This window comes from Molothrus ater, chromosome 11, assembly GCF_012460135.2.
Source record: "Molothrus ater isolate BHLD 08-10-18 breed brown headed cowbird chromosome 11, BPBGC_Mater_1.1, whole genome shotgun sequence".
NCBI lineage: Eukaryota > Metazoa > Chordata > Aves > Passeriformes > Icteridae > Molothrus > Molothrus ater.
In genome coordinates, this window is record NC_050488.2 from 5,540,098 (window position 1) to 5,564,321 (window position 24,224).

General features: G+C 42.9%; 1 protein-coding gene across 3 annotated transcripts in view; it reads left to right on the forward strand.

Moving 5' to 3' along the window:
• LOC118691540 (6-phosphofructo-2-kinase/fructose-2,6-bisphosphatase 4) overlaps nucleotides 1–20,909 on the forward strand; it is a 48,818-nt gene extending 27,909 nt beyond the window's left edge. For all 3 annotated transcript variants that reach the window (XM_036390759.2, XM_036390757.2, XM_036390758.2), the window contains 11 exons: nucleotides 1,510–1,576; nucleotides 2,767–2,841; nucleotides 3,669–3,725; nucleotides 4,054–4,175; nucleotides 5,827–6,034; nucleotides 6,593–6,739; nucleotides 7,344–7,448; nucleotides 9,084–9,213; nucleotides 9,574–9,636; nucleotides 12,704–12,768; nucleotides 20,730–20,909. In XM_036390759.2, the coding sequence (XP_036246652.2) occupies nucleotides 1,510–1,576; nucleotides 2,767–2,841; nucleotides 3,669–3,725; nucleotides 4,054–4,175; nucleotides 5,827–6,034; nucleotides 6,593–6,739; nucleotides 7,344–7,448; nucleotides 9,084–9,213; nucleotides 9,574–9,636; nucleotides 12,704–12,768; nucleotides 20,730–20,789 (1,099 nt within the window). In that variant the 3' untranslated portion in view covers nucleotides 20,790–20,909. The remainder of the gene's footprint in view (nucleotides 1–1,509; nucleotides 1,577–2,766; nucleotides 2,842–3,668; nucleotides 3,726–4,053; nucleotides 4,176–5,826; nucleotides 6,035–6,592; nucleotides 6,740–7,343; nucleotides 7,449–9,083; nucleotides 9,214–9,573; nucleotides 9,637–12,703; nucleotides 12,769–20,729) is intronic.
• Nucleotides 20,910–24,224: the final 3,315 nt, after the last annotated feature.

Sequence of the window (24,224 nt, forward strand, 5' to 3'; positions counted from 1 at the left end):
AGGCCTTTTCATTTTCTTGGACACTCACTGTACTTTTTAGTGTGTTCAGGAAAGCACTTAGAGCGTGCAGTGTGAAATGAGAAGGAAATGAAAATTTGAGATGGATAGAAATAGTATTTATTGAGGCTACTTAAAATATGGACTGTCTTGTTCTTAATTCAGCTTTGCCTTATGCATAAAAAATGTCTGGACTTTCTTTTGTGGCTGTCCCTTGCCTTGTCCCCCCTCTCTCTTCCCTTTTTCCCCCTCAGCATTAGAGTGTTGCTAAAGCCAAAGGAGAACAGGCTGCAGAAGAGCCTCCCAATCCTTGGGAGCAGTTATGAGGTGCATTAGCCTTGCAAGGCACTACCTTTTGCTTTCAGGTAGAGCCAAACCTTTTAATGTGCCTCTGTGCCACCTATTAGGCTAAGTGGTGAGGGATGTAGCATGAAATGGGCTGTGTGAGATGATCTGCCTGGTTAGCAATGAGTAAAGAGGGTTTGTATTTATTCAGTGAAGATCTGGGTGATGAATCTCAGCTCCTGACATCTGTTAACTGTGCTAATGTGGAAATACTGTCAGGATCCAAAAGCCTTCATTTCTCTTTCAAGATAAAGCTGTGCTTCCAGAAGGTGGTAAATAGAGGAGTTATGAATTTCAGTCTGGAAGTCAAAATTTAGAAGTAATGTAGGGAAGGGCTGTTGAAATGGGCAGGCTTTTATGTTGGTACTGCAGAGAGGCTGTACTTACTGGGAATAAATGGGGCTTTGTTCTGCTAACAAGTAAATCCTGTACAATGTTGCCCTCCAGCATTACTGATGTGTTACGAATCATAATGGACTTTGAAGATAATGCTAATGCTGGGGACAGAGGAAAGTTGCATATTCATGTGTTCTTGTCCAGATTTAACACAAGTGTAAAGTATGTCAGGGTGGGGATTTTTGGTGTTTGTGTCCTCAGCTGTCTCCACTACTAATTGCACTGGGTTGGTGACTGCAGTGGGATGATATTTCACCTCAGTCACTAATACTTGATGCTACCTTTGTTTTGCTCTCTGTTTTAACAAATTTTTTCTGCATAAGCAGTTTTCACACAATAGCTCAAAAGAGAGTAAGTAGATTACTGAAAAATAGTTCCCTCTCCAACTTAGTGCCACAAGATAAAGGCCTTGAGTTGGTTAAATTGTTATTATTTTGCAAATCGAATTAAGAAGCAGTTATGAATTAATAGGTTATTGGGAAAAGCATACAGTTGCAGGGATGTTTCAGTGATGTTATTTTAGATCAGTGGAAGTGTGTCCTGGTCAGCCAAATTGATGGTGTTCTGTGAACGTGTGTAGCTGTGTCAGTGACACAGAGGAGCAAGGTGACATGACCACATTTCCTTAGTGCAGCTTGGCTGACCTCTGTTGGCTTTTTCCCGTGTTTGGAGGGAGGTCTGTGTTTTTGAGCTAGACATTCCCAGGGCCCTTTGGTCCCAAGTGCATAGCAAAGTCCTTTATGTGTGTTTTGTGGCTCTTTCCCTGTGCAGGCAGTGTGCCTTAGCCGCGCTGAACGACGTCCGGCAGTACCTCAGCGAGGAGAACGGGCACGTGGCCGTAAGTTCCCTCTTGGAGACACCTTCTTGAGGTGCCTCTGCACCAAACTCTGTGTGTCTGCTGGATTATACACAGCCTGAGTGATTGCAGCAGCTGGCCAGTACACCAGATTTCTTGCCTTTGACAGTTAGGTCTGCCTTGTTGCTGCAGTGAAGTGAGTGCTGGATTTCAAGGTGTTGATGCCATATTGAGCAGCTACCTTTGATTTGAGGGGTTAGCTGAGAAGAGGATAACACCAAGAAAAAAGTCCACCTTCTCTTCACATTGCTATAGGACAGTGTTCCACAATGGGCCATTAAACACATCTGTCATTTTGCTTGCATGTCTGTTTGATACTTTAGTGTTCCAAGTGGAAGGTAAAGACTTGCTGAACAAAAAGTACCCTCTTGGCACTTATTACTGGCATGAGAAATGTCTGAAAAGAGCAGGAGAAACTTATAATGAGTTAGTGCATACTTTAGTATTTAATAATGGAATGCAAAACATCAGTTCCTCAACTATTGACATTGCATGTTGAGACTAATTTTAAAATTTTTTGTCTTAAGACTACTGACACAACTCTGGGGTTTTTATTAACTAATCAGGGAAAACCATTAACCATAAGTTCTGCTGGATGCATGAAGTAAATGTTATGCTTTGGCAAACTTCATACTTCAGTAAAACATTGATGTGTTCAGAGATAAACTGAGTTCCTAGAAAAATGGCTGCATTGATGGTGTTATTCATGGGCAGGATTTACAACTCTTGCAAGTTTTACACTTGCATTTGAACAGCCTATTAAACTGCAGCTTTTTTTTTTTTTGTAGCATAAGTTCACTAAAAACTTGTGCATTAATATTTAATGCTGATAAGGGGCTAGGAGGAAGATTCTCTCCTGTACTATGTGCTAGGTTAAATTCTGATTTCCTTTTCCAAATCCAGAAAATACTTTGGAAGCAGCTCTAGCAGCTCTGCTAGAGCTGCTTCCAAAGTATTACTAAATTTTAGTATTGAGAGAATATGTGTAAAGTAGTAATGTCTTTGTTTTCTTGTTGAGCATGTTGAGATAGTGGGGTAGAGGGAAGTTTCCATTGCTTTCCTTTTCACTGAGGGACTTTAAATCCATATTTGGGTTGTTACTAACACAGTGCTTCCCACAGGCTGCGCTGCTTTTTAAATTCCTTTTTCTCTCTCCCTTTGATTATTCCTAGGTCTTTGATGCTACAAACACAACTCGAGAACGTAGAGAAACTATTTATAAATTTGGTGAAGAAAATGGATATAAGGTGAGTCAAAGCAAAGCAGTTCTGAGCTATTGCATTTTGCCCTTATCTGTACTCCAAGTGCACTAGCATGAGCCACATCTTTCTTGGATGTTTTTAATTAATTAATTAATTAAATTAATAACGTATTCTGTGTTCCTCTGATAAGAAGTCATTCAGTCCTCATTTTTCTCATCTTTAGTATTTGCATTGTTTGGAGCTAATGTATTTTGTGCTACAGCTTCAATTTTGTTTTCCTGGACGTGTGGTCATGAGTGCAGTGCAGAAAGAACATTTAAAGTATGGTTCTTCATGCAGTTCAGATCTTTGCTGCAGGAGCATGAAGGGGGTCCTGTGTTAGTTCTGGACAAACCAAAAACTTAGTGGTTTTCTGGCTTCTGGTTTTACATTTAGCAGTTCTCCAGTCATCTTTCATTTCCTCTAAACTTAATCTCTGTAAGCCTTTGACACAGCAGAACACAAGCCTCTTTATAAGTGAGGCTTCTCCATGACCTGGGAAGCTTCTGAAATGTTAATTCAGAAATGTTAGTTACTGTTTGTGGGGCTGAACTAGCATCCTCTGCAATTGTTTCTTCCTCTTCCATCCTACGTTTTTTCTACTGCAAGAATTTTCCACTTGCAAGCATTGTTGGGGAAAAGAGCAGAGAGCATGATGTGTCATGGGATGGGGAGCCAGGGATTTCTGGTGAGAGGGTCTGGAGAAGCTTTCTGAGTAAATGGAGGAAAAAGGCCTTGGCATGGAAGTGGGTGACATGCTGCTTGTGTGTTAGTACCCAGAGATGTTCTCATGCATCTTCCTTCTTCCTCCCTTCCTCCCATTTGGACTGAAGACCTTTTTTGTGGAGTCTGTATGTGTTGATCCAGAGGTCATTGCTGCAAACATTGTGGTGAGTAAGGGAAAGTTTGCTTGATATTGGGAGGCTTAAAGTAGCTTAGTATTTTTAGAAGTACATTATAAGAACTTCCAATAGCAAAAACCTCACGTTAGCTCTCATTAATGGAAAAAAATTCTTTTTTTTCCCCCTGTCCATGTGAATGTTACTAGCTCAGAAATTTAATTCTCTGAAGAGTTGGGGATTTTTTTTGCTTTACATGTATTTTAATGAAGTTGCAGACAAAACTTTTTGTTGTGTTATCCCATTCCCTATTTCTTTAAACATCTGTGAAGAAGGGAAGGAAACTTAAATACTGTTCTCCTGGTTTTATTTTAAACAGCAAGTGAAGCTGGGCAGTCCTGACTATGTGGATTGTAGTAATGATGAAGCAACAGAAGACTTCATGAAAAGAATAGAGTGCTACAAGAACTCGTATGAGACTTTAGATGAAACTCTGGACAAGTGAGTGATGAAACAACACTGTTATTACTGCTGCTGATCACAATATTATTAAAATGTTATTTTAAGGGTTGGGGCATCCTGTATTGGGGATTAGGGCTTTCAGGTCATTATTTCAGTGGCTTGATCTCTCTCCCCTTTGGCAAATTAGAGAGTGTTGACTCTGGGGGTGTAGCATGGAAACTTCCTTGTTAGAGGAAAATTGGCTAGTGAGTCTAGTCTGGGACAATATTCTTTTTGATTTTCCCACTTGGGGAATAGTATTTATTCTTCTGGTATAGAACCAGCAATTATTCCAGACTTTCTACAGTGGTTGGTTGGTACTTAGTTTTTTTGATACATAGAGGAGACGTGAGTGATTTGTAAGCATAACTTAATTGGTTGGCATGGTTAAGGTTAATTATGAACACATCAGTCTTAAAAATGTGACTTGTGAATTAATTTATTTGTGCTTGCAAAATTATCCTGCAGGTGCAGGGCTCTGAGAAGCTGTCTTAGCTACATTATTTGTCCTCATGCCAAAGCATTCTTCTGGTTTTTATTAACTTTGAACTCTTGAAAATAAGGTAGGGATGAATCATGTGAGGAGGAGCCCCTTTCTTCGTGCTACAGCCCAGCATTTCAGAGTAGGATTTGGAGCTGCAGCCATCCCAGGTGCTGCTGGTTTGTTGCAGCCAGAGCTGCAGGGAAGGCTGAGCTGCATTTTAATGTAATTGAGCGTGAGCAGCGTGGAGCTGGCTCAGTTCATGTGTGTAATTCCTGTGATGGACCCAATGGCTGAGCCTGCCTGGAATGGCAATGATTAACTCCAAGGAACACAGGCAGGAGTCAGGGTGCTGCTGCCTGTTTCTCACTGCCTCTCTTTGGTTTTATTATTAGTTTCCTTGTTTCATTGCAGTGTGGTGTCTCAAACACATAGCTAGTAACCAATAGTGGTTATTTTCAGCTTATGAGACATCTTCGAATGAGCGGCTGCTCTAGAATTATGGCTCAGGTGATAAAGGATAAGCAGTGAAAATTGAAATTATAAGCTGTCTGATGCTGAGAGAACATAGTGGTGGGGTAGATTACAGTACAGTTAACAAAGGGTTGCTCACAGAGCAGTTGAGAAAATGTCTTGCTTCAGACTATTCCCAGGCTCTTCTGGTGCCCTACTTTTCTGGAGGGATTAAATGAGATGGGTAATTAGTGACCACTCCTTTTGGCCCCTGGGTGCAATCAGACAAGCACTTGGTGATGGAAAGTGTTTGTAACCTGGGGAAAAAATCCCCAAATGGTATTGTAAAATAGCTGTATATCTTATTTAGCTGTGGTAACTTAAGTGACTCCACTGAATCTCCTTTTCAGTGTGTGGGCTGTATTTTTCCAAGGGTAGGATCTAGATTTGGATGAAGTGCAAATAAAGGAGGCAGAAAAGAAAGTGATGTGAGCAGCTCCACGTGAAAGGAATAAAGTTCATCCTGTACCTTTGGAACACTGTGTTATTTCCTAGGACTAATGCTTATTCTGTGGCTGAATGAGGATTTTTTAATTTCTTTGGCTTGTCTCCCCTTTGTTTCATAGCAGAGAGGGTGGAAAGATTGTGCTACGTGCTAATAACAATAATGTGGAACCTTACTTTTTTTTATTTTTTTTTGTAACTTGCTCATGAAAGGGATCTTTCTTACATTAAAATTATGGATGTTGGAAGGAGTTACCTGGTGAACAGAGTGATGGATCACATCCAGAGCCGGATTGTCTACTACCTCATGAATATCCACGTGACTCCTCGGTCAATCTACCTCTGCCGCCACGGGGAGAGCGAGCTCAACCTCAAGGGGAGGATAGGAGGAGATCCTGGGCTGTCTGTCAGGGGGAAGGAAGTATGTACCTGCAGCCAGGTGTAACTGTGAGCTCTGTGTGTGTTTGTGCTGGGCACTTGCAGCTTTCCTCCTCCTACAGCCTTTTCCTCCTAATGAGTTTAAAGGACTTTTTTAGTTGCGTGTTTGGGTAGTGGAAACAGGACGGGCACTTTGTGTGTTGTGGTTTGTACTCTTTTTATCTGTGTGTCTCTCTGTTGGCTAAAATTCCTTTTTATCCCACACCACAAAGCAGTTGGCAAGAGGGCTTTATTTTTTAACTATATTGTTGTGAAATCCTGACTAGTTGGGTAATTGGGAAGGTGTACACAACTTAAAGCTGAAAGGAAAATTAGTGGAAGGAAAGCTAGGAACTGCTAAAAATTTGTATTTTCCTTGTGCTTCTTTTCTTTCTGCTGTCCCTCTTGGATAATGGAGTAGGTTGTATTTCTTAGCAAAACCTTTGACAGTCTTTTGGAAAAGCTACAGTGAGCTTACAGAGGCTGGAACCCCTGTATTCTAAACTCAACGCCCTGTGTTGGCTCTGAGCCCTCATCCAGTGTCTCTTGGTTTTTCTTCCAGTTTGCCAAAAGCTTGTCACAGTTTATTAATGAGCAAAATATCAAAGATCTGAAAGTTTGGACTAGCCAGATGAAAAGGACAATTCAGACTGCTGAAGCCTTGGGAGTGCCTTATGAGCAGTGGAAGGTTTTGAATGAGATAGATGCAGTAAGTTCTTCTCTTTTAAATGCCTAATAAGTTGCTTTGACTGTTAGGGGTGAAGAAAGTACTTAGTTTTTTAACTACTTTTTAAATATGTCTTTTATGGGATAGAAAGTCATTGAAGCTGCTTCTAAAGTTTGGAAATAATCGTCACTACTTAACAAACATTAAACAAGACTAAATGTTTCACTGAATTTTGCCATTGTTAATTTGTTGTTCTCTTGTCTTTCCCAGTAAAATATTCCTCTGTAGAAGCCATGATGTTATGAAGCGTTGGTTGGTTTGGCTTGGAAAGAAGTTTGTGGTGGGAGGGGTTTGCTAGCTGGCAGTTTCCAGCTGCAGCTGTAAGATATAAAAGAAAGTGCAATAGATAAAACATGGCCTTGCTTTGTCCATAGATGTAACTTCATCTGTAAATGGATTTAATGATTCCTCCTAACCACGTCTGAATCAAACTGAGTGCCCTGTTTATTGTATGTGACAATTTTAAGTGTCAGAGTAGCAAAATAAAACTTCTAAAGGTTATTTGTATATGGTTTTATGTAAGAGTGATATCTGCTTTTTGCATTAGTGGGAATACATGTTTTTTAATTATTTTCATTACTGACAGGGAGTGTGTGAAGAAATGACATATGAAGAAATACAGGAAAATTATCCTCTTGAATTTGCACTGAGAGACCAAGACAAATACAGATACAGATACCCTAAAGGAGAGGTATGGTATTTTCAATCTCACAAGTTGAAGGACTTCCTTTTCTTCTTGCATATATGCATGCTGGCTTTAGGAAGGAAAAACAAATTTTTAAATTAATGAAAAGGTTGTTCCTTTCTCCATGGAAAAGCACATAGGATCTTGCAAGGATTGAGCCCAGACCACTTCTGTTGATTCAGGGCTTGAAAAATAAAACCATAAATTTAGGAAAACAATGGAGAGCTTTGATCTTGTAGACTTCGTTCCTGTGCTGGTCCTGCAGTGATAATGCAGGAGGAATTATTGCAGGGCTTTAACTGCTGCATATGCAAACATGCTACTAAGATGCCCTGTTTCTGTTCATCCCTGCTCTTGGTGGTGGCTGTTTTGCAGGCAGCTCTGGCTGAAATGCTGGGGAAATCTCCAGCCACCTTATTAAACTCCTTGCCTCTGGGAAAATAAACTTGCTGATGGCTTTTCTAAAGCAGCCCTAGTGCAGTGCAGTGATGGCCAGATGGTCACAGGGCCATCGCTGGGGGCTGAGGTCTGGGAGGAGGGATTGGCCCAGCTGCTCCTGCTTGAGCTGTGAGGAAGCAGAGCTCTGCCTTCTTCCTCAAGAGCAATCACTGTGACAAGAGCAGTGTCCCTGGCAGTGTGACCCGGTCCTGCTAACGAGGCAGTCATTAAGCAGCAAGTTCTCCTCATGCATTTGAACAAGGAGTGTTTGTTTTTCCAACCAGTTCAGTCCTGGGGATGGTGACTGGCATGTCAAACTCCCTCGTGCGTTGTATGAGATGGGATGAGTTGATCTTGTTTATCTGAGGCAGTTTTGTGTCTGGTAGCAGTGTGAGGGGTTTGCACAGCTCTCAGGGGGCTTTCTCTTGTCCAGGGCTCAGTCAGCAGTGCCACTTGCTCCTGCCTGGGGACCAGGGTGAAGGTTTCCTGCTGTGCTCGGTCCCTGCCCTGCTGGGCAATGTGCTGAGCTCTCCACCTGTGGTACCTGGCACATTTTGGAAGCAGCTGGCACATTTTGGAAGCAGAGTCTTTACCGTGCATGTGAAATTCAGTTCAGTTGTGCCCATGCAGGAGCCCTGCTGTTCCCCTGCTGCAGCAATTCCCTGTGCATGGTGAAGCAGGACAGGTCACCAGCAAGTCCTTGTGCTGGCTCTTGGTGGGATGGTGGCTGCTGTCACCAGGCCAGTCCAACATGCCTACAGCTTGTTTGGAAAGGGCAGCCTGAACAAGTCAGGCTTTGTGAACTCTTTGCATGCTGATTGTTGGCTGAGCTTCCTAGATTTGGGCTTGGAAGAGAGATGCTTTTGAAGATGAGCTATGGAAAATAATGTGCAAGACTCCTATTTGCAGATGTGAATTAAATCCTAGGGATTTTGTGGAAATTCTTGATCAAAGTGGCTAATTTAATGAAGCTTTCCTATGAGGGAGATTTGTTTTGTTATGTGTATAATAAAATGTGTTATGTGAGTGCTTAGGTCTGAACTGTGTTCTTAGTTTAATGAAAATTATTACTGGAGTATTTATGTGTGCACTAAATAATATTTAGAAGATGACTAATATGAAAGTAAGATTCCCTCTGTATATATATCCTGTTCAAAGAGTTTTTCCTTTTTAATGTGCTCCGTGTTTCTCCTCCCCACCCAGTCCTATGAAGATCTTGTTCAGAGGCTGGAGCCAGTAATTATGGAACTGGAAAGGCAGGAGAATGTGCTTGTCATTTGTCACCAAGCTGTCATGCGCTGCTTGCTCGCATATTTCCTTGACAAGCCCGCAGGTAAGTCTTCCTTGGTGCATTACAAACAGGCTGCTTTTTTGAACATTTACTCCTTAAGGTTCCACACAATAAATTCTAACAATTTGCTCTATCATCAGAGGCTGGTTTTGCCAGGCAAGTACCCAAGTGTATTTTTTGGTATTTGACCCCCACATATAACTTGGTAGTTGATGTTATTGAGCTGCTCCTCACCTGAAATACTGTGGTAGTTGTTTTTTGCTTTGATTAACATCTCTGTTGCATACTAGGAAAAGAAATATCCTGTTAGGTAAAAAGTTATTCAAGTAGCTAACCTGAAACATAACAGGAGAGTCAGTTGTAACCTGTATTTCATGTGTAATTTGTGGTTTGATTTCTCAGAACAACTGCCCTACCTGAAGTGCCCACTGCATACCGTCCTAAAGCTAACCCCAGTGGCTTATGGTAAGTGCAAGTATGTATATTTATTATATAAGTCTGGCTATACTCATCAGGAAAGGTGGTGGAGTGTTTAAAACACACTTTATGTTGCTTTAAAATAGTCAGGTTTGACATTGCATGTATGCCTGCAGAGCTTTGCTGGAATGAATGAATCCTCTGGATTACCCTTGCTTTGCCTTGTGCCAGGAAACACTTGTGTTGCTGAAGGCCTGAAACCACCAGTGGCTGTAACTGCTGGAGGGGACAGTTTTTGTGCCCAGTTCATACTCTATTTCACTAATTCTTCTGGCAAACCCGTGCATTTACACGTCTGCTACAGCAAGATCTGAGGTTTTATTGATGTATTGGAGGGTATTGCTTTGCAAAAGACAGGCAAATTTGTATAGGTTTTTCATCTTGCCAAATGTGTTTCCTTAGCCTTAGATAACTTTGTTCTCTTTTCCTGAACTATTTTTTTTTTTCCATGGACTATGAGAATACCCCATGAACCACTTTGTTTGTTGATGGTGGCATTTGTTTGTCAGCTGCTGTTCCTGGTGCTTGGCTCAGGGGCTTTCCCTGGGCTCTGTGGGCAGTGTGGGGTGAGGGTTGCTGAGTGCCCTGCTAGGACTTTAGGCTGATTGCTGATGGAGTTTTGTGTGTGTTCCCACCTCAGCTTAGTGTGTGCCTTCTGCTCATTTTCATTCAGTTATGGCTGGGTCGTGTCTGCTGATATCCCACTTGAGAAGATCATCTCAGGCAGAGAATTATCTGCACAGCTTATTAGGAAAAATATATTGCCAAAAAATGCTGGTTCAGTCATTAATTGGAGGCTGTCTTTGATTATCAGCTCTGAAAAATGGCGGTCCAGATCAGTACTTTGTGTTTTGTTAAGTTTCAAATGAAGTTGAAACAAAGAATATTATGAAACAAAGTAGCTGCTGTACTGGAAAATCTGTGTGAGGAAATTTTTGTCATTTGGTTGCAGTTTCGTCTTACAGGAAGGACAGCCTGTGCTGTGGTGACATCTGGTGTTCCCAGCCTTGCATGACAAGCTGGAGTTTGAAAATCAAGATTCACTGCAGTTAAAACTTGGGCTTTTTAAAACTGGGTTCTTCTGCCCTGCTAGAGTCTGCCTGTTTTCCACAGCAAGGCTTTGTTTTGGGGTTCTCTTTGGTTTTTTGGGGGTTCTCTGGTGGATTTTTTTTTGGTTGTTGTTGCTGTTTTTCTTTCTTTGCAGGAGGAGGGAAGTTGGGTGACTGTTCATAAATTTTAAGAGGGTGTGGATGTTTGAGTGTTTGCTCACGCACTAAGAGAGGAAGGAAACAAAGTGGTACAAAACACTGTCCTTGCCCTTCTGACTGGAGGGAAAGAAATGCCACTGTCCTTTTTTAAGGGGTTTGATACATATGTCTGATGAGCACATTTGAGCCAACCTGCTTTTTGGAGTTCAGCCATCTGAAAACACAAGGACTGTGTAAATTATTTCTGCAGTACTGATTGATGGCACTTGGCTCCAGGCAGGCAGGATGCAGGATCAGAGCTGGTGTGTTTGATACCTCCCAGCTGAGCCTGTTCTGGGGAAATGCCTCCCCTGGGGCTTTGCTCTTCCTGGTGGTGGAGAGGAGCATCATTGCCACCTTAAGAGTCTGACCTGCAGTGGAGGAACATCTGGTACAGCCTGACAGCTGGATCAGGGTGGATGAGACCTTTACTCAGCTGTCCAGGGCAGTGGTGGTTCTATGAAAAGGGAAACTGCAGCTTGCTGTAGGTAGGAACTTGCTCATCAGCAATTAAAAATGAGCTGTAGAATGCATGTGGTAATTGCTGTGGAGAAGGCCTGTCCCTTTGGTTTATGTGTAAAGCTCTCCCCATGAGGCTCTCTTTGGATCTTAAACTCCGCTTGTGGCAAGGACTGAGAGGGCTCTGCAGTGTCTGCTGTGTAACAGCCCTGGGGAATGGCCAGCAGCAGGGCTCAGAGCTTGGCTTGGCTTGGTCTCAGGGCTCACAGTGGATCTGTGGTCAGAAGGATGAGTAAGGATCCTGCTCCAGTGGGAGATGATGTGCTTTTCCTCCTTGAAATCTGTTTTATGGTTTGCTGTTTCTCTGAGTTCCCACAGTGTTTGCTCACAGTCTTCCTGACAAATGGGCTTTAAAAGGACAGGCTTCCCAAAGGGAAGGCAAATACTGGCCTTACTATTTTTTTTTTTTTTTTTTTAAGTGGAGTGGCTTTCTAAGGAAATCCCCCTTTTCTGTCATGTAACAACTCCATGGAAGTCGTAATGTGTTACGACTTCAGGGAATAAATGAGGAGAAAAATCTGGAAACCCGCTTGTGATAGAGGATGGAGTCTGGTGTGTCAGAGGAAGTGACTGTTAATGATGTTCTGTAGAGTAGTGGTAGCTTATAAAAGTCATGCTTGTGTGAGATGAGCCAGGGTTTGGCAATCAGAGATGGCTTGAAGTGCTGTGGCCATGGTGTATGGAGTAATTATATCACTAAGTGGATCAGTTTATACTACCTGGGAAATAGTTGTTTCTTCTCACTGTTTTAAGTTTTCTTGCCTCACTGGAGTTTTGAATTTTTCAATGTAAAGCAGAAGTTCCTTTTCAGGAGTCAGCATTGAAGTTCTGTTTAGCTTGGGGTTAAAACCATTTTGCACATATAGAGGAATGGGGGTTGTTGACAACACACTGTACCTTCTTGTAGTTGTTTTTATGTTTAAGAAATGAGAGCAGCATTTATCTTCTTAGAATTTTACTGTAGTACAGAAGTCCTGGATGTTTAAAACACAAAAAGTTACAAGTAAAAACTTCCTCATTGAATGTTTGTGTATGTTAAAAAAAAGATTTTTTTTCAAAGGAAGTAATGATAAAGCTAAGCTGAGGAGATTGATTATCAGATGGACAGTAGTATTAATCCACGGGGAACAGATTAATTTCTGTAGCTTTAGTTCTTCAGCATTCAGGAAATTGTGGTATAAACCAGAAAGGGAAAGTATTAACCTTCACCATCTCAAAATTTGATTGCATCATTATTATAATTTCACTTTCAAAGCAGATGTGTCTAAAAATGTGTTTTCTATCAACAGGATGTAAAGTAGAATCTATATTTCTGAATGTTGAAGCTGTAAACACACACAGAGATAAACCTGAGGTAAGAATATTTTTCAAATTGGAGAACTTGATGTAATGTATGGTCTGAGCTGATTTCCATTGTCCTTGTGGCTAGAATTGATTTGATAACTCAGCTGAGTTTTGTTTTATATTATTTTACATATGAAGCTTTGCTACTGGTTTACTCTGAGGGGGGAGCAAGTTTTTTATGGACTGAATCAAACTGTAAATTCTGTAATACTGTGAGTTCTAGCTGGAATAGTTTATCTTTGAGAAATGAGAATTTGAAGATGTGGTGTCAGTCTAAAAACTCTATGAAGTTCTGCCAGGCTTTGTCACTCAGCAGAAGTAGGTGTAGCCCACAGTTGTGTTATGAGTGCCACGCCTGGTCTGGGGAGAGAAGTCATCAGCTTTTTCATCACTGCTGTATGAAAAAGAGGAATTGATGATGTCACCTGTGTTTTAAGCCAAAGCTGGAGAGGAAGACTAGCTCTCAGGAAACAGCAGGACAGCCGGGGGAAGGAAATTGAGCGTGTTTGTGAAATGTAAGTGCAGAGAAGCTGTCAGCCCATGGCAGCCCTGTGCTCTGCCTGCCTCAGGCTCTCTGTGCTCCTCAGTGCCCACCTCAGCTCAGGCTCCTTCTGCTGCTTGTGCCAAGCTCTTCCTTTGCTTTAGCATCAAAGTTGTGTGAAATGTGTCAAGGTTCTCTTGCAGATCCTCAGGCTCATGCCACCAGGCATGGCACTGATTCCGTGCTGAGGTCAGGAGCAGTGCCACTGGTGAAGTGGAAGTCAGTTTGATAACATGAGAAAAAAGGGCTGTGTTTGGTGGCTTTCAGAGCAACAGTTGATGGTGAAGAGGAATATAGTGAGAAATGAGGTTTTATCTGTGTATTAAACAAGGCACATGACATAAAGTGCCTTTTGTAACTGAGGGTTCACTATTGTGCAGAATTCATACCAGAATTCTTCTGCAGATAAGTTTTGTTTTAATGACCTGCGTATTCCAAGTTCTGAAAACCCTGACTTTTGAATGTTTTCTCTTCAACAACTGTATTGCAATATTTCCTTCCTCTTCCTTTTCCTGGTTTGTCATTCTGCTTTCCCATTTTGTATCTTAGTTTGATTTATCATGGTTAGGAAATCCAGTCTGTGTTTTCACAGTACCTAAAGCAGGAGAAGCATAGTGAAAATCCATGAGGGTGTAGGTTATTTGTGTTTAGTAATGTAGATGAACATTTTTAGTTGGGCTGATCAAAATATCAGTGCTAAAATTACAGCTTGCTAAAATGTTGCCGAAAATGCCAGTCTTCTAACTGAAGGGGTTTATCTCAAGGTGGAAAGCTCTGCCTGAATCACCAAGTGGCTCTCCACATGTCTAGCAAGGGATGTGGCCATGCTGGCACTGCTGTGGGGTGGCTCTGTTCAGGTGCAGAGGATCAGGAAGACATTTCCATTGCTGTCAGCTCAAAGACACAAGGCTGATTTGAGCACAAATGAATTGAGTGAATGAATTTTATAAGAAAAAAAAGGAGCAGTGGCATTTTCCTAAAACCCCTCAAATTCTCTTCTCCCTCTGCCCCAAAGGAAACCCAGCCTGGTGAATTTGGATGATGTTCCACTGTTCAGGAAGTGGGTCCGAATGAAGGACTTAAGGGGGTCCTGTCTGCATTTAATTGCTGCTCAGAGGACTGTGAAAATTTCAAAAGCTTTCATTTAAATCACCTATGAAAATGTTAATTACTTCTGTAAAATTAACTTTTCAAGTAGTCTATTGAAGTCAGAGCATTTAATTAAATACAGTGTCACATAACAGCATTGTTAAACAATGAGGCTATTGGATTGAGAATTGCCCAGTGTCTGTTCTGTGACCCACCAGTCACTTATAGTCTGTGCTCCAGAACAGTGCCCTCCTTTTGGCTCAGCTGAAAACATCTATTTTCACGTGGCAGAAATGCAGGCAGAGCTCTGGGCTGTTTGTTTGTGGCATGTGTGAACCTCAGAGTACCGTGGGGACTTTTCTGGAGCAGACTGAAGCCTTGTGTTTGTCAGCATTGTGAGGCTGAAGTTCTGACCTTTTCCAATGAAGGAGTCTATAGTCTTTTACAGAAAATAATTCAGGGGAGTTGCTTTAGCTGTTGTTTTCTGGCCCAAAGAAGGGACCCAGCAAGTGCTGGAGTGAAATGTCTGCTTTGCACATCTGGCTTAGTCAGTGAATGACAGAGAGGGCATTACTCACACCAGATCTGCTGTTTTATTTTGTTGAGAGGACCTGGGGGAGGGAGATGTTAGTGTAAGGTGAGCTGGCTTACCACAGTGTGGAACAAGCAGGACCAAGGAAACCCATCAGTGTGAAGTTTGAAGAATTGGCAATGATTTGGCCTAAAATGGATCTTGTAAGGAACTTCAGAGCAGTTTATCATGGTCTGCTCTCTTGGGAGGAGGGGGAATACCAATTGCACAGGCTTTGGGACTTTCAGGAGGTGGTGCCATAGCAGATGTGATTCCTCTTTGGCTGCACTGAGGTCTTGCTTTCATTTGATTTTAAATAATTGAGTGCTGCACTGAATGTCATTGTTTCTTTGCAACCTCTGCAAAAAGAGGTGAGATCTAGTTGGTATGATCAGCCTGGAATGGTTAAGGTGTCTGAGAACATATATTTTATTTTGTTGGAGATGTTACATTGTCTATAACACAAGCACATGTTGAAAGCTTCCTCTTGGCACAGAAGCACGTGGCATATTCAGTGAAACACTGAAAGTTTCTCAGTGAGATGTGCAAGTGCTGAAGCACGAGATAAGGTGGATTCCTAGCTGGGCCTGTAAAATACTTCCTCCTAAATGTGACTGACCTGAGCTTTGGGTAGTGCTGCTAGCAAGGGAGCTGCATTTAACTGCTCCTCAGAGGACTCTGAAAATTTAAAAAGCTTTTTTTTCTTTTTTTTTTTTTTTTTTTTACTGTAAATACCTTTTGTGCTGTCTCATTCTGGGACAGCAACCATCTCTGACTGCTGCGTTCTTGGGGTGTGGGGGGCTGAAACCATCTCTGCTTCTCAATCAACCCAGCTGTGTACTTGTGAAGGGACCTGATTGGTGGTTTTTGTTGGTCTTACTGCTGCATGATAAATATTGTCTGTATTTTTATTATTATACAGAATGTAGACATTTCCAGACCTACCGAGGACGCTCTTGTAACAGTCCCTGCTCATCAGTGAATCCTGTGTCCCGACCAACTATCAAACTTGGGTGCTGTTTTCATCCTGCTACTTCAAAATAAATTGAAAAACTAATCATTCCAATCACTTTGAAATAATAATAATAAAAAAATAAAATAGCCACACCCAAACCAAACTCATAATTCAAACCAAATGTTTGTACAGCACATGATTTGAAAAAAATTAATCAAATCACAATAAAACTGTTGCACTGGCTAATTTATTGTGGATGAGTTATCAGACCTTGATCGGCTCTCACTGGAATGCTGGTTTTGTAAATTGCTATCATTTAAATATCCTGCAGCATTAAGCTTTATTGTAATAGCCAGCAATCATTTTGTGTTAGCTGCAGTGTATTTATGAAAGCCATGAAACACAACATCCTGTGTGAGATAAGAAGGTCAGAATTTGTTTTGCCCAGCAGAGCACCAGTATTATCTGTTTCAGAGCCCTTGGGAGTGATTGGACTGCCATGCAGTGTAAAATAACAACCCATAATTACTGTAAATCCCTAATCCTACTGATCCACAGCACTAGGGCTCTACGTGTGCTAATTAAGGATGTGCTGTTAGAGCAGGGTAGCAAGTTTTCACTCAGTTCCAGGACAATTATTCAAAGAACAGGAATGTGTATAAATGTTTTTAATATACAACTTTTGTTAACAGCTGTTCTGCATTAACCAGGCTCTAAGGTTTGCCTAGAGAAGGGATTTTAAATTCCCTCTTTTCCTGCTTTGTGTGGATGTGGGTGATGGAGCATGTGCAGCTCTGCCCCAGCTGCTGTGTACCCAGATTTTATGAGGGTTCCAATAAGCAGTGCTGACCATTCCAGAACAGAGTTAGAAGCAGAGTTAGCCAGAGCATTTTGTAGCTGGGTAGTGGCTCCAGCAGACACAAACCTCAAACCAGCAGGGCATGAATCCCAAACTGTATGATAGGAAAGCCTCTTGCAGGAGGGAGGACACTGCAGGCTGTGGGAGATGTGGTGCCCTGGTGCCTTTGCCATGCTGTTCTCTGGGCACAGCAAGGCTGTGGGAAGTGCCTGTGCCATGGAGCAGGCAGGGAAAGGCAGAAAAACACTGAGCCTCAGAACTGTTTTCTGAGGGGGTCTTTAAGCAGTGAAAGTAAGCAGGACTGTAGGTTGTGGAAAGTTTTTAGCTGTTAGGTTTCTCAGGTGGTATGTTTTTCCCAAACCAGGATTTTGGGGAAAAAAAAAAAAAGAAATTTACATATCTGCACTTCTGAAATGGTACTGAAGTCTTCAGAAGTTTGTAGCAATTGGGAATGTTTGCCATAACCAGAGAGCCTCCTGCTGTGGTGCTTGGTGTTTAGTTAAACCACTGCCCCTGGGCTGAAACTGGGAGAACCTGGATCATTTGCCTGTTGCTGTCATGACTGTGATGTGGGAGTGGTTGGTCACTTTTCCATGTTTAGTTGCTCCAGGGTCTGGGCATGAGCTTTGCTGTGAAAGGTGGCCCAGAGGAGCAGCTGAGCCTGCTGGACCCCCTTGTACACAACCATGGGCCTGGTTGCTCTTACCTGCCAGCTGAGGTGACATTCTTGAGGGATCACAGGGATGCTGGCCACAGCCAGCTCCTGAGGAGCCACATGGAGACAGCTTGGAGTGCTGTCACCTCCACAGGCCACAGCTAAGGAAACCCCATCCAAATGAAATTAAATCCATTGCATTTCCTATGGAGCCAAAATCTGTGCAGTCATCTGCTGTGGAAAAACTGAGTTTTGTTTCTTGAAAAAGAGTGGCTTGGGCTGTCAGAGAAAATTGAGGGGGAGGATGACAGTGAGGAAAGCAAAGTTTGCCTGGTCTGTGGCTGGTGGAGATGGAAGAGGGAAGGGAAGCAGCAGGAGCACCCAGGACCCTCCATTGCTGCCAGCTGCTGCCAGCCAGGTTTCCTGGGGCTGTGTCTGCTGAGCACAGCACTCGCTGTGCTGATGTGTGCCACAGAGTGAAGTGCATATTTAAATATGCAGAATGCTCTAAGGGATCTCCTCTTACAGCAGGATGGCTGAACAGCCCTGGCTTTGCCAGTGAAAGGAAGGCCTGATGCTGGCTGGGAGGCTTGCTGAGGGGAAGCTGGCTGATAGAGAGCTGGATATTTGTATTGTGCTCTATTTCTGTGCTTAGGCCTGGGCTGGCTCTTGTCTCCAGAGGTTCCTCCTTCTGCCTGCAGGAGCCTTTCTGCAGGATCTTCCTGTTCTGCTGTGAGGGTCACATTGCAGCTGAGTCAAAGCAAAACTGAGAGCAGGGCCTGTCCTCTTGGAGACCCACAGCACTTTGCTGGGGGAGGAATGTCCAAAGGCCAGGGCACAGTGAGAACAGCAGCAGTGGTATAGGAGGGTATTTGAGTTAATCTGTGTACTCTGAGTCTCTCAAAGGGTAAGATGGACTCTTGTGCAAGGCAGGGTCAGGCTGCTCCTGCCTCAGGGAGCAGGCCCCGGAAGCAGCAAGCTCCTGCTGGGGCTGCCCAGGGAACAGGGTGTATGGCTGGGTAGAAATAGTATTTGGGACAGGTGGGTGGGTTTTATTCTTCCTCCTGTGTTTCCTGCGCTCTCCAGACTGTGTTGCTGCTGGTGTGGGGCTGTTCCCAGCACGGTCATTTGTCCAGGTGTGCTTTGGTGCCAGGCAGTTTCAGGAACTCCTTCTGGTCCCAAAAGTAAGGCTGAAACCTCTGTCCCCTTTCTAAGCAGCAGCACTGTCCTTGTTGCATGGCTTTTCCCTCACAGTGCCCTATGGCTGTTCTGAAAGTGGGATCCCAGTTGCCATCATCTCATCTAATGGGATTCCTGTGAGTAGGAATCCACTTACAGTTAATGAGGATATTGGTCCCTTTCTAAGCCCCTGCTCATCTGCTCTCACTGCTGGCTGTTGTTTGTTTAATAAGCCCTTGGGGGTGTTTATCAGGGTTTATCCCAGTTTTCTTCCTTCAATGTGACAGTTCAGCACACTTTGCTTCCACAGCCTGTTTGTTTACTCGAATTCAAGCTTTTTTTGCTTTCAGCTTTCTTGCCTGCTTATCAATATTCCCTTTGGGTCTGTCTTAATTATTAGAATTCTGCTTTTATCCAATACCTCTCATTCACTGAAATAAGCTGCATCTTCTGCCTTGCCTTAATCACCTCATTTCCTTTTAGCTTCATGTTTGAGCTGTCTAGCTCTTGCTGCTTGAGGACTAATTTCCAGTACCTCTGGATTCCTGCATTTTGATGCTCCATTTCATGCTCCATTTAATTTTCTTTGAATCAACATCAAATGTTTAGCTTAAAAGATTTCAGCCAGTATTCTGGGAGTGCCTGTGGAGACCTCACTGCAGTCCCAGGGAAATTCTGGGTATGTTGCATCAGTTGCTAAGAAAAACACAAACACACCAAATGCCAGCACGTTCTGTTGGTTTGTTTTTTGTTTTTTTTTTTTTTTCCCATAACCATGAAGAGTATGACTTGTTTTGCTAACTCCTTGTGTTCTTAGCAGATACTGGTGCTTTCTGATGCTTTCCTCTTACTGCAGAAGAGATGCTTCTTGTAGAAGCTTCTTCTTGAAATAGGGCTGTTGCTTTGCTTTCCTTCAAAGAGATGTGAGAGTGGCTCAGGCTGTGTGCTGGTGGGTGCAGGGATTTCCAGAACTTGGACAACTCTGTCCAGCAGCATTTGCTGTGTGTATGTTCCCAGAAAGCTTGGTGTGGTATTCATGGTGGAAAATGGGGATTTACCCAAGGGCTTGAAGGCTGATGACAGAGGAAAGGGCTGATGCGGATGGAGCAGAACTGGTAAGGGCAGAACAATGTTGGCAGAATTCAATCTCCAAAGAGAATGTGGTGCTGCTTGTTTATAGCCTGCTTTCATAAGAAATGGCTGAAAATCTAGAAACTGGGATTGGGGAGGGGTTTGAATTGCTTTTTGAGTGGATGAGTTTTGACTGATGGAGTTGTCTGTCTGCATGTGCTGAGAGGGCCCCTTGCTGTGTGCTCGTGGGGCTCTCCTTTCCCCAGAGCTTGACTGGAGAGACTTGTTTTGAATGTAAACTCTAATAAATGTGGTAATAAAACCACTGGAGCATTTCCTGATGTCAGTGTGACATCTGCCACAAGCCATGTGTATCCCAAAGTGCATTTAAACTTTATGTTACCAGCTCTTCAGGGAACACTTGATGTTACCAGCTCTTCAGGGAGTTATTCAGAGTTCTTCCAGTGGTTTGGCTGCTCACAGATAAGATCAGGATTGGCTTTATGGCTGTTGGTGTTCAGGAATTATTTCCTGGAGTGTGCTTGGAACAAGGAGAGGAGGGCTTCCCTCCCTCAAGATTTTATTGATTCCTGTCTGGTTTATGGCCTTTGCAGGGTTCTGTTTTTTCCTTATACTACATGCATAAAGACTGGGAGAGACAGAGGGTTAGAAAAATGTGGTTAAAACAGTGATTAAAGGAAAAAAAGGTTTTAAAAGCTGTAACAGTGAGACCTGCATATGCTGTATAGGCACCAATTGTCCTGCCAGACCTGGTGTGGTACAAGTCTGAGGGATGCATTTCACTGGCAGCAGAGATCCTGCTTTTGGGTGTCTGAGGGCTCTGTAAAGCTCCTGGCACTGGCATGAGGTCCAACCTGATTCTGACAGGGGCTGGGGCCTTTCCTTGTGTTTTACAGAGCATTTTGAGGGATCCAGCATTACAACTTGCTCACCTTTGTGTCCTGTAACAGCTGCGTGCTGAGCAAAACCACGGCTGCCCATCAGACCTTTGCTTTAACATTTTATTTTATTTTTGTCCTTAAATTTGCAGAATGTAGGTGTGAATAGGTCGAGAGAAGAAGCTTTGAGGACAGTGCCCACCCACCTATAGCTGCAGCTCCCGGGGCAGCAGCCCTTCCTCCAGCAGCTCAGGGCCCCGCGGTGTCGGAGCAGGGCGGGATGGACGCGCCTGCCCTTCCCTTCCAGACATTTCGAATGTGATTCTGCTCCTCTGGACAAAACCTGTGCTCGTGGATAACTCCAAAGGTATCAGTGAAAAGATTGTGGGGAGCAGAGCAGAGTTGGGTTTAGATTTTTCTTATGTAAATTTGTGCAGTTTCAGTGGGTTTTTACTGTTTTTGTCTGTGGGTAATGCAAGGTGGTTAATTGCCCGTGTTGATTTTACTGGCAGATTTTAACTAGATTTTATTTTCTCTTTGTAAGTGTTTTTTCTAAGAGTTCTCTTGTTTTTACTGTGAATGATTGCCTAGAATTACATGGAGTTTTTTTGATGGTGTATTTAACATGGGCAAAATTCTACATTTTGAGCACTGGAGGCTTCATTTGCAAAGCTGCTTTAAATGGGGAAGCCCATCAGCTCTGATAATTGTCCTGTGTTTTAAAGTGAACTTTGGTTTGCCAAACACAATTTAAAATTTTTCTGAAATTCACAAGGGAGATGTTCCCTTTGGAAAATGAAGGCATTGAAGCTAGATTTGCTACCTGGGAAATTCTGCTGTTTTAGCAAGATTTTGATACTTTCCAGAGACCAGGGGTATTTTGGAGGGCAGTGGGGGACATGAGTGTGAGTGACAAGTGGGGAATGAATGGAGAGAGATGGAAAGAGACATGTCCTTTCTGCTGCAGTTATGGGAGGGGATGAGCAGCTTTTCTGGAAGGGAGGGGAAAGGATTCAGTCTGTCAAGGGCTGGAAAAGCTGCTTGTCATGTTAGTGTTGTCTTTTATATTTTTAGAGAATTTTTGGAATGAATTTCAACATAAAAGTATATGTTTCTCTTTTATAGCCACGTTTAATATGTACATCAGGAAACAGTACAGAAAGGTTAGGTGAGTTTAACCATTCTAACAGCTCATGCAACAAAAACACCAGGTAAATTCTGAAATAATTTTAACAAGGCACACCTGCCTTGGAGTTTCTCGTATTGTTTTTAAGCACCTTCCATCATCCCAGTTCTTCATTGCTCTTTTATGCCTAGTGAAACTCCAGTGCTAAAAATGGAATTTTCTATGTCTGTCAAGGTCACAACCTTTTAACTGTACTAAATCAAAGTGTATTTTGTATGTGTGTTACCAGACAACTGAAGTGAGCTGCCAGCACTGCTGCTGGCTCTAGCTCTGCAATGAGGAGAACTATTCTTTGGTAGTTGAACTGTGTTTTTTCTAAGGATTCTCTCCAATTAATTGAGCTTTTACCATGTGAGTTGGTGGGGTTGTTTTGTTGTTTTGGCTTTTTTTCTTTCCTGAATTCCTGTGTGAAATACCAGGCCCTGGTAACATAGTTTTGCAGGCAAGGGCTAAATTGTCTTTTGTTTGTGCAGGGTCTATAAAATAATGTGCTGCTGTTGTGATTACTTTTTTTTTTTTAAATAAGCTACATTCAGCAATATATTCAGCTCTGGAAGTAAGCCATAGTGCATTGCTGGGTTCTGTTTCAGAGGAGGAATGTGTAGGGTGCAGAATGACCAGGAACACTTGCTTCAAGTGCTGCTGTCTAAAGCTTTGTGTGTGTGTGTGTTATGGTAATGCCATTTCAGACCTTTATTAATTCAGCTGTGCCCATAGTTGTGGGGTGAAGAGAGAGCCTGCCTGGCACTGCTCAGAGGAGTGAATTCATTGATGTGTGGTTAACAAGGCCACCTTTGTGGCACAACTGAAAGAGCAATTTCCCCTCCCACGGTGGTGTGGGAAAGCCGGGCTGTGCCCCAGGCAGCCCCCGCTCCTCTGCTGGGACAGGAGGGGGGGTTGAGCAGTTTTTACACTGAGAATGTCAGGATTTATCTGTAAAAATCCCAGGAGGCTGCATTAGAAAAGTGGGATTTTACTGGCAGATTGTGAGCTCAGACCTGGCTGAAGAAGTTTGGGCAGAAATGTGTCCCCCAGTGAGAGCTGAGCCCAGGGTTGCTTCTCTTTGCTGGCGAGCACAGCTTGAAGTGTCTCCTCTCCCCCTTTGTTTTACCTCTCTGATCTGTCAGAGGTGCTGTAACATCCTCGAGGCTTCATGTTCTATGTACAGTAGGTATTTTTATAGCCTGCTTTCAAATATACTGTGATGCGTGTTTTACTACAATGGGTGTTCAGTAAAAAGAGGTGTATAGAAGTGTAAATAAACTATTGTGCTGATACTTGAAGAGAAAAAAAAAATGAAGTTGTTGGTTCTATGGTAGGAATGTTCTAAATCAGTGACTGCATCTGACCCTGGCTGCAGAGAGCAGGTGTAGGTGATGAATGTAGATTTGAGCTGAATGTAGTTTTGGAGTGATGGGTTCTCCCAGGGTGTAAGGCTGACTGCTGTTCTGGGAAGGCACAGTGAAGAACTGCAGTTAATTGTCACTTCTGTGAGTGTGTCCCCCACTCCTGACAGAACAGTCACTGACAGGAGAGGGGAAGACCCTTGTCCTGACCTTCTGTGTTTGTACCATTTGACTGCCTCTATGTGTGCCTGGCTCAGATGCAGTCTCTGGACTGGGATTAACCTGTCCTTTCTTACATCGTTGGCCTTTGTTGTGATCTTTCAGACAAATGTAATCATTTGACCTTTGATCCAAGTAATAAAGATCAAATGCTACAAGGTGCACTGATGTGTGTTTCTTTCCATGTCCATTTCCAGTGGCTGAAGTGGCAGGTGAGTGTTCCTGGGCCTCAGCAGCGTTCCACAGCTTCCACAAACTGGGCTTAGGGAGTTTACATATAAATGTAAGGATTACATTAATTCACCTTGTGGTGCTTTATTGTGACAAATAACTATGATTGAAGTAGGAAGCTCAATAATGGAGGAAGTTGTTGGAGGAAGTGATTAAATAAATGCATGCCAGGATTTGCACACGATGGAGGAGAAAGGTAAGGCTTTATTAGCTTCACCTGGTCACTGGGATTAAGATCTGCTCCACCCTCTCAGACCTGCACTGTCCTTACATTGTCTTGAACATGCTGCTGGTGTTTTGAGAAAGGTGAAAACCAACAGCCAAATGCTGCCTGTCAGTACAAGTCTGTATGCAGCTGGAGGGCATTAAATTTGCAGGAGTACTTATCCTTCAGAATGACAAGGACAAAATTAATGACTGCTTTGTGCTTTTAGAATTACGTAGTCACATTTTCATGTCTTGCTGATTGCAGTCCCCCAGGTGGTAACCACTTGTCTCTCCTCTGCTAGGTGGGAGCTGTGTTTTAATTGTTCTTTAACTCCACTGTGTATTTCTGTTTGGGGAGCAGGTAACTTTGTTTGTTTTAGAGCTTTTAGGCTGCTTTCTGGACTAAATCCTTTAAAAGCTGAAACTTCCTGTAGTATGAGCATGAGCCAGAGGCAATG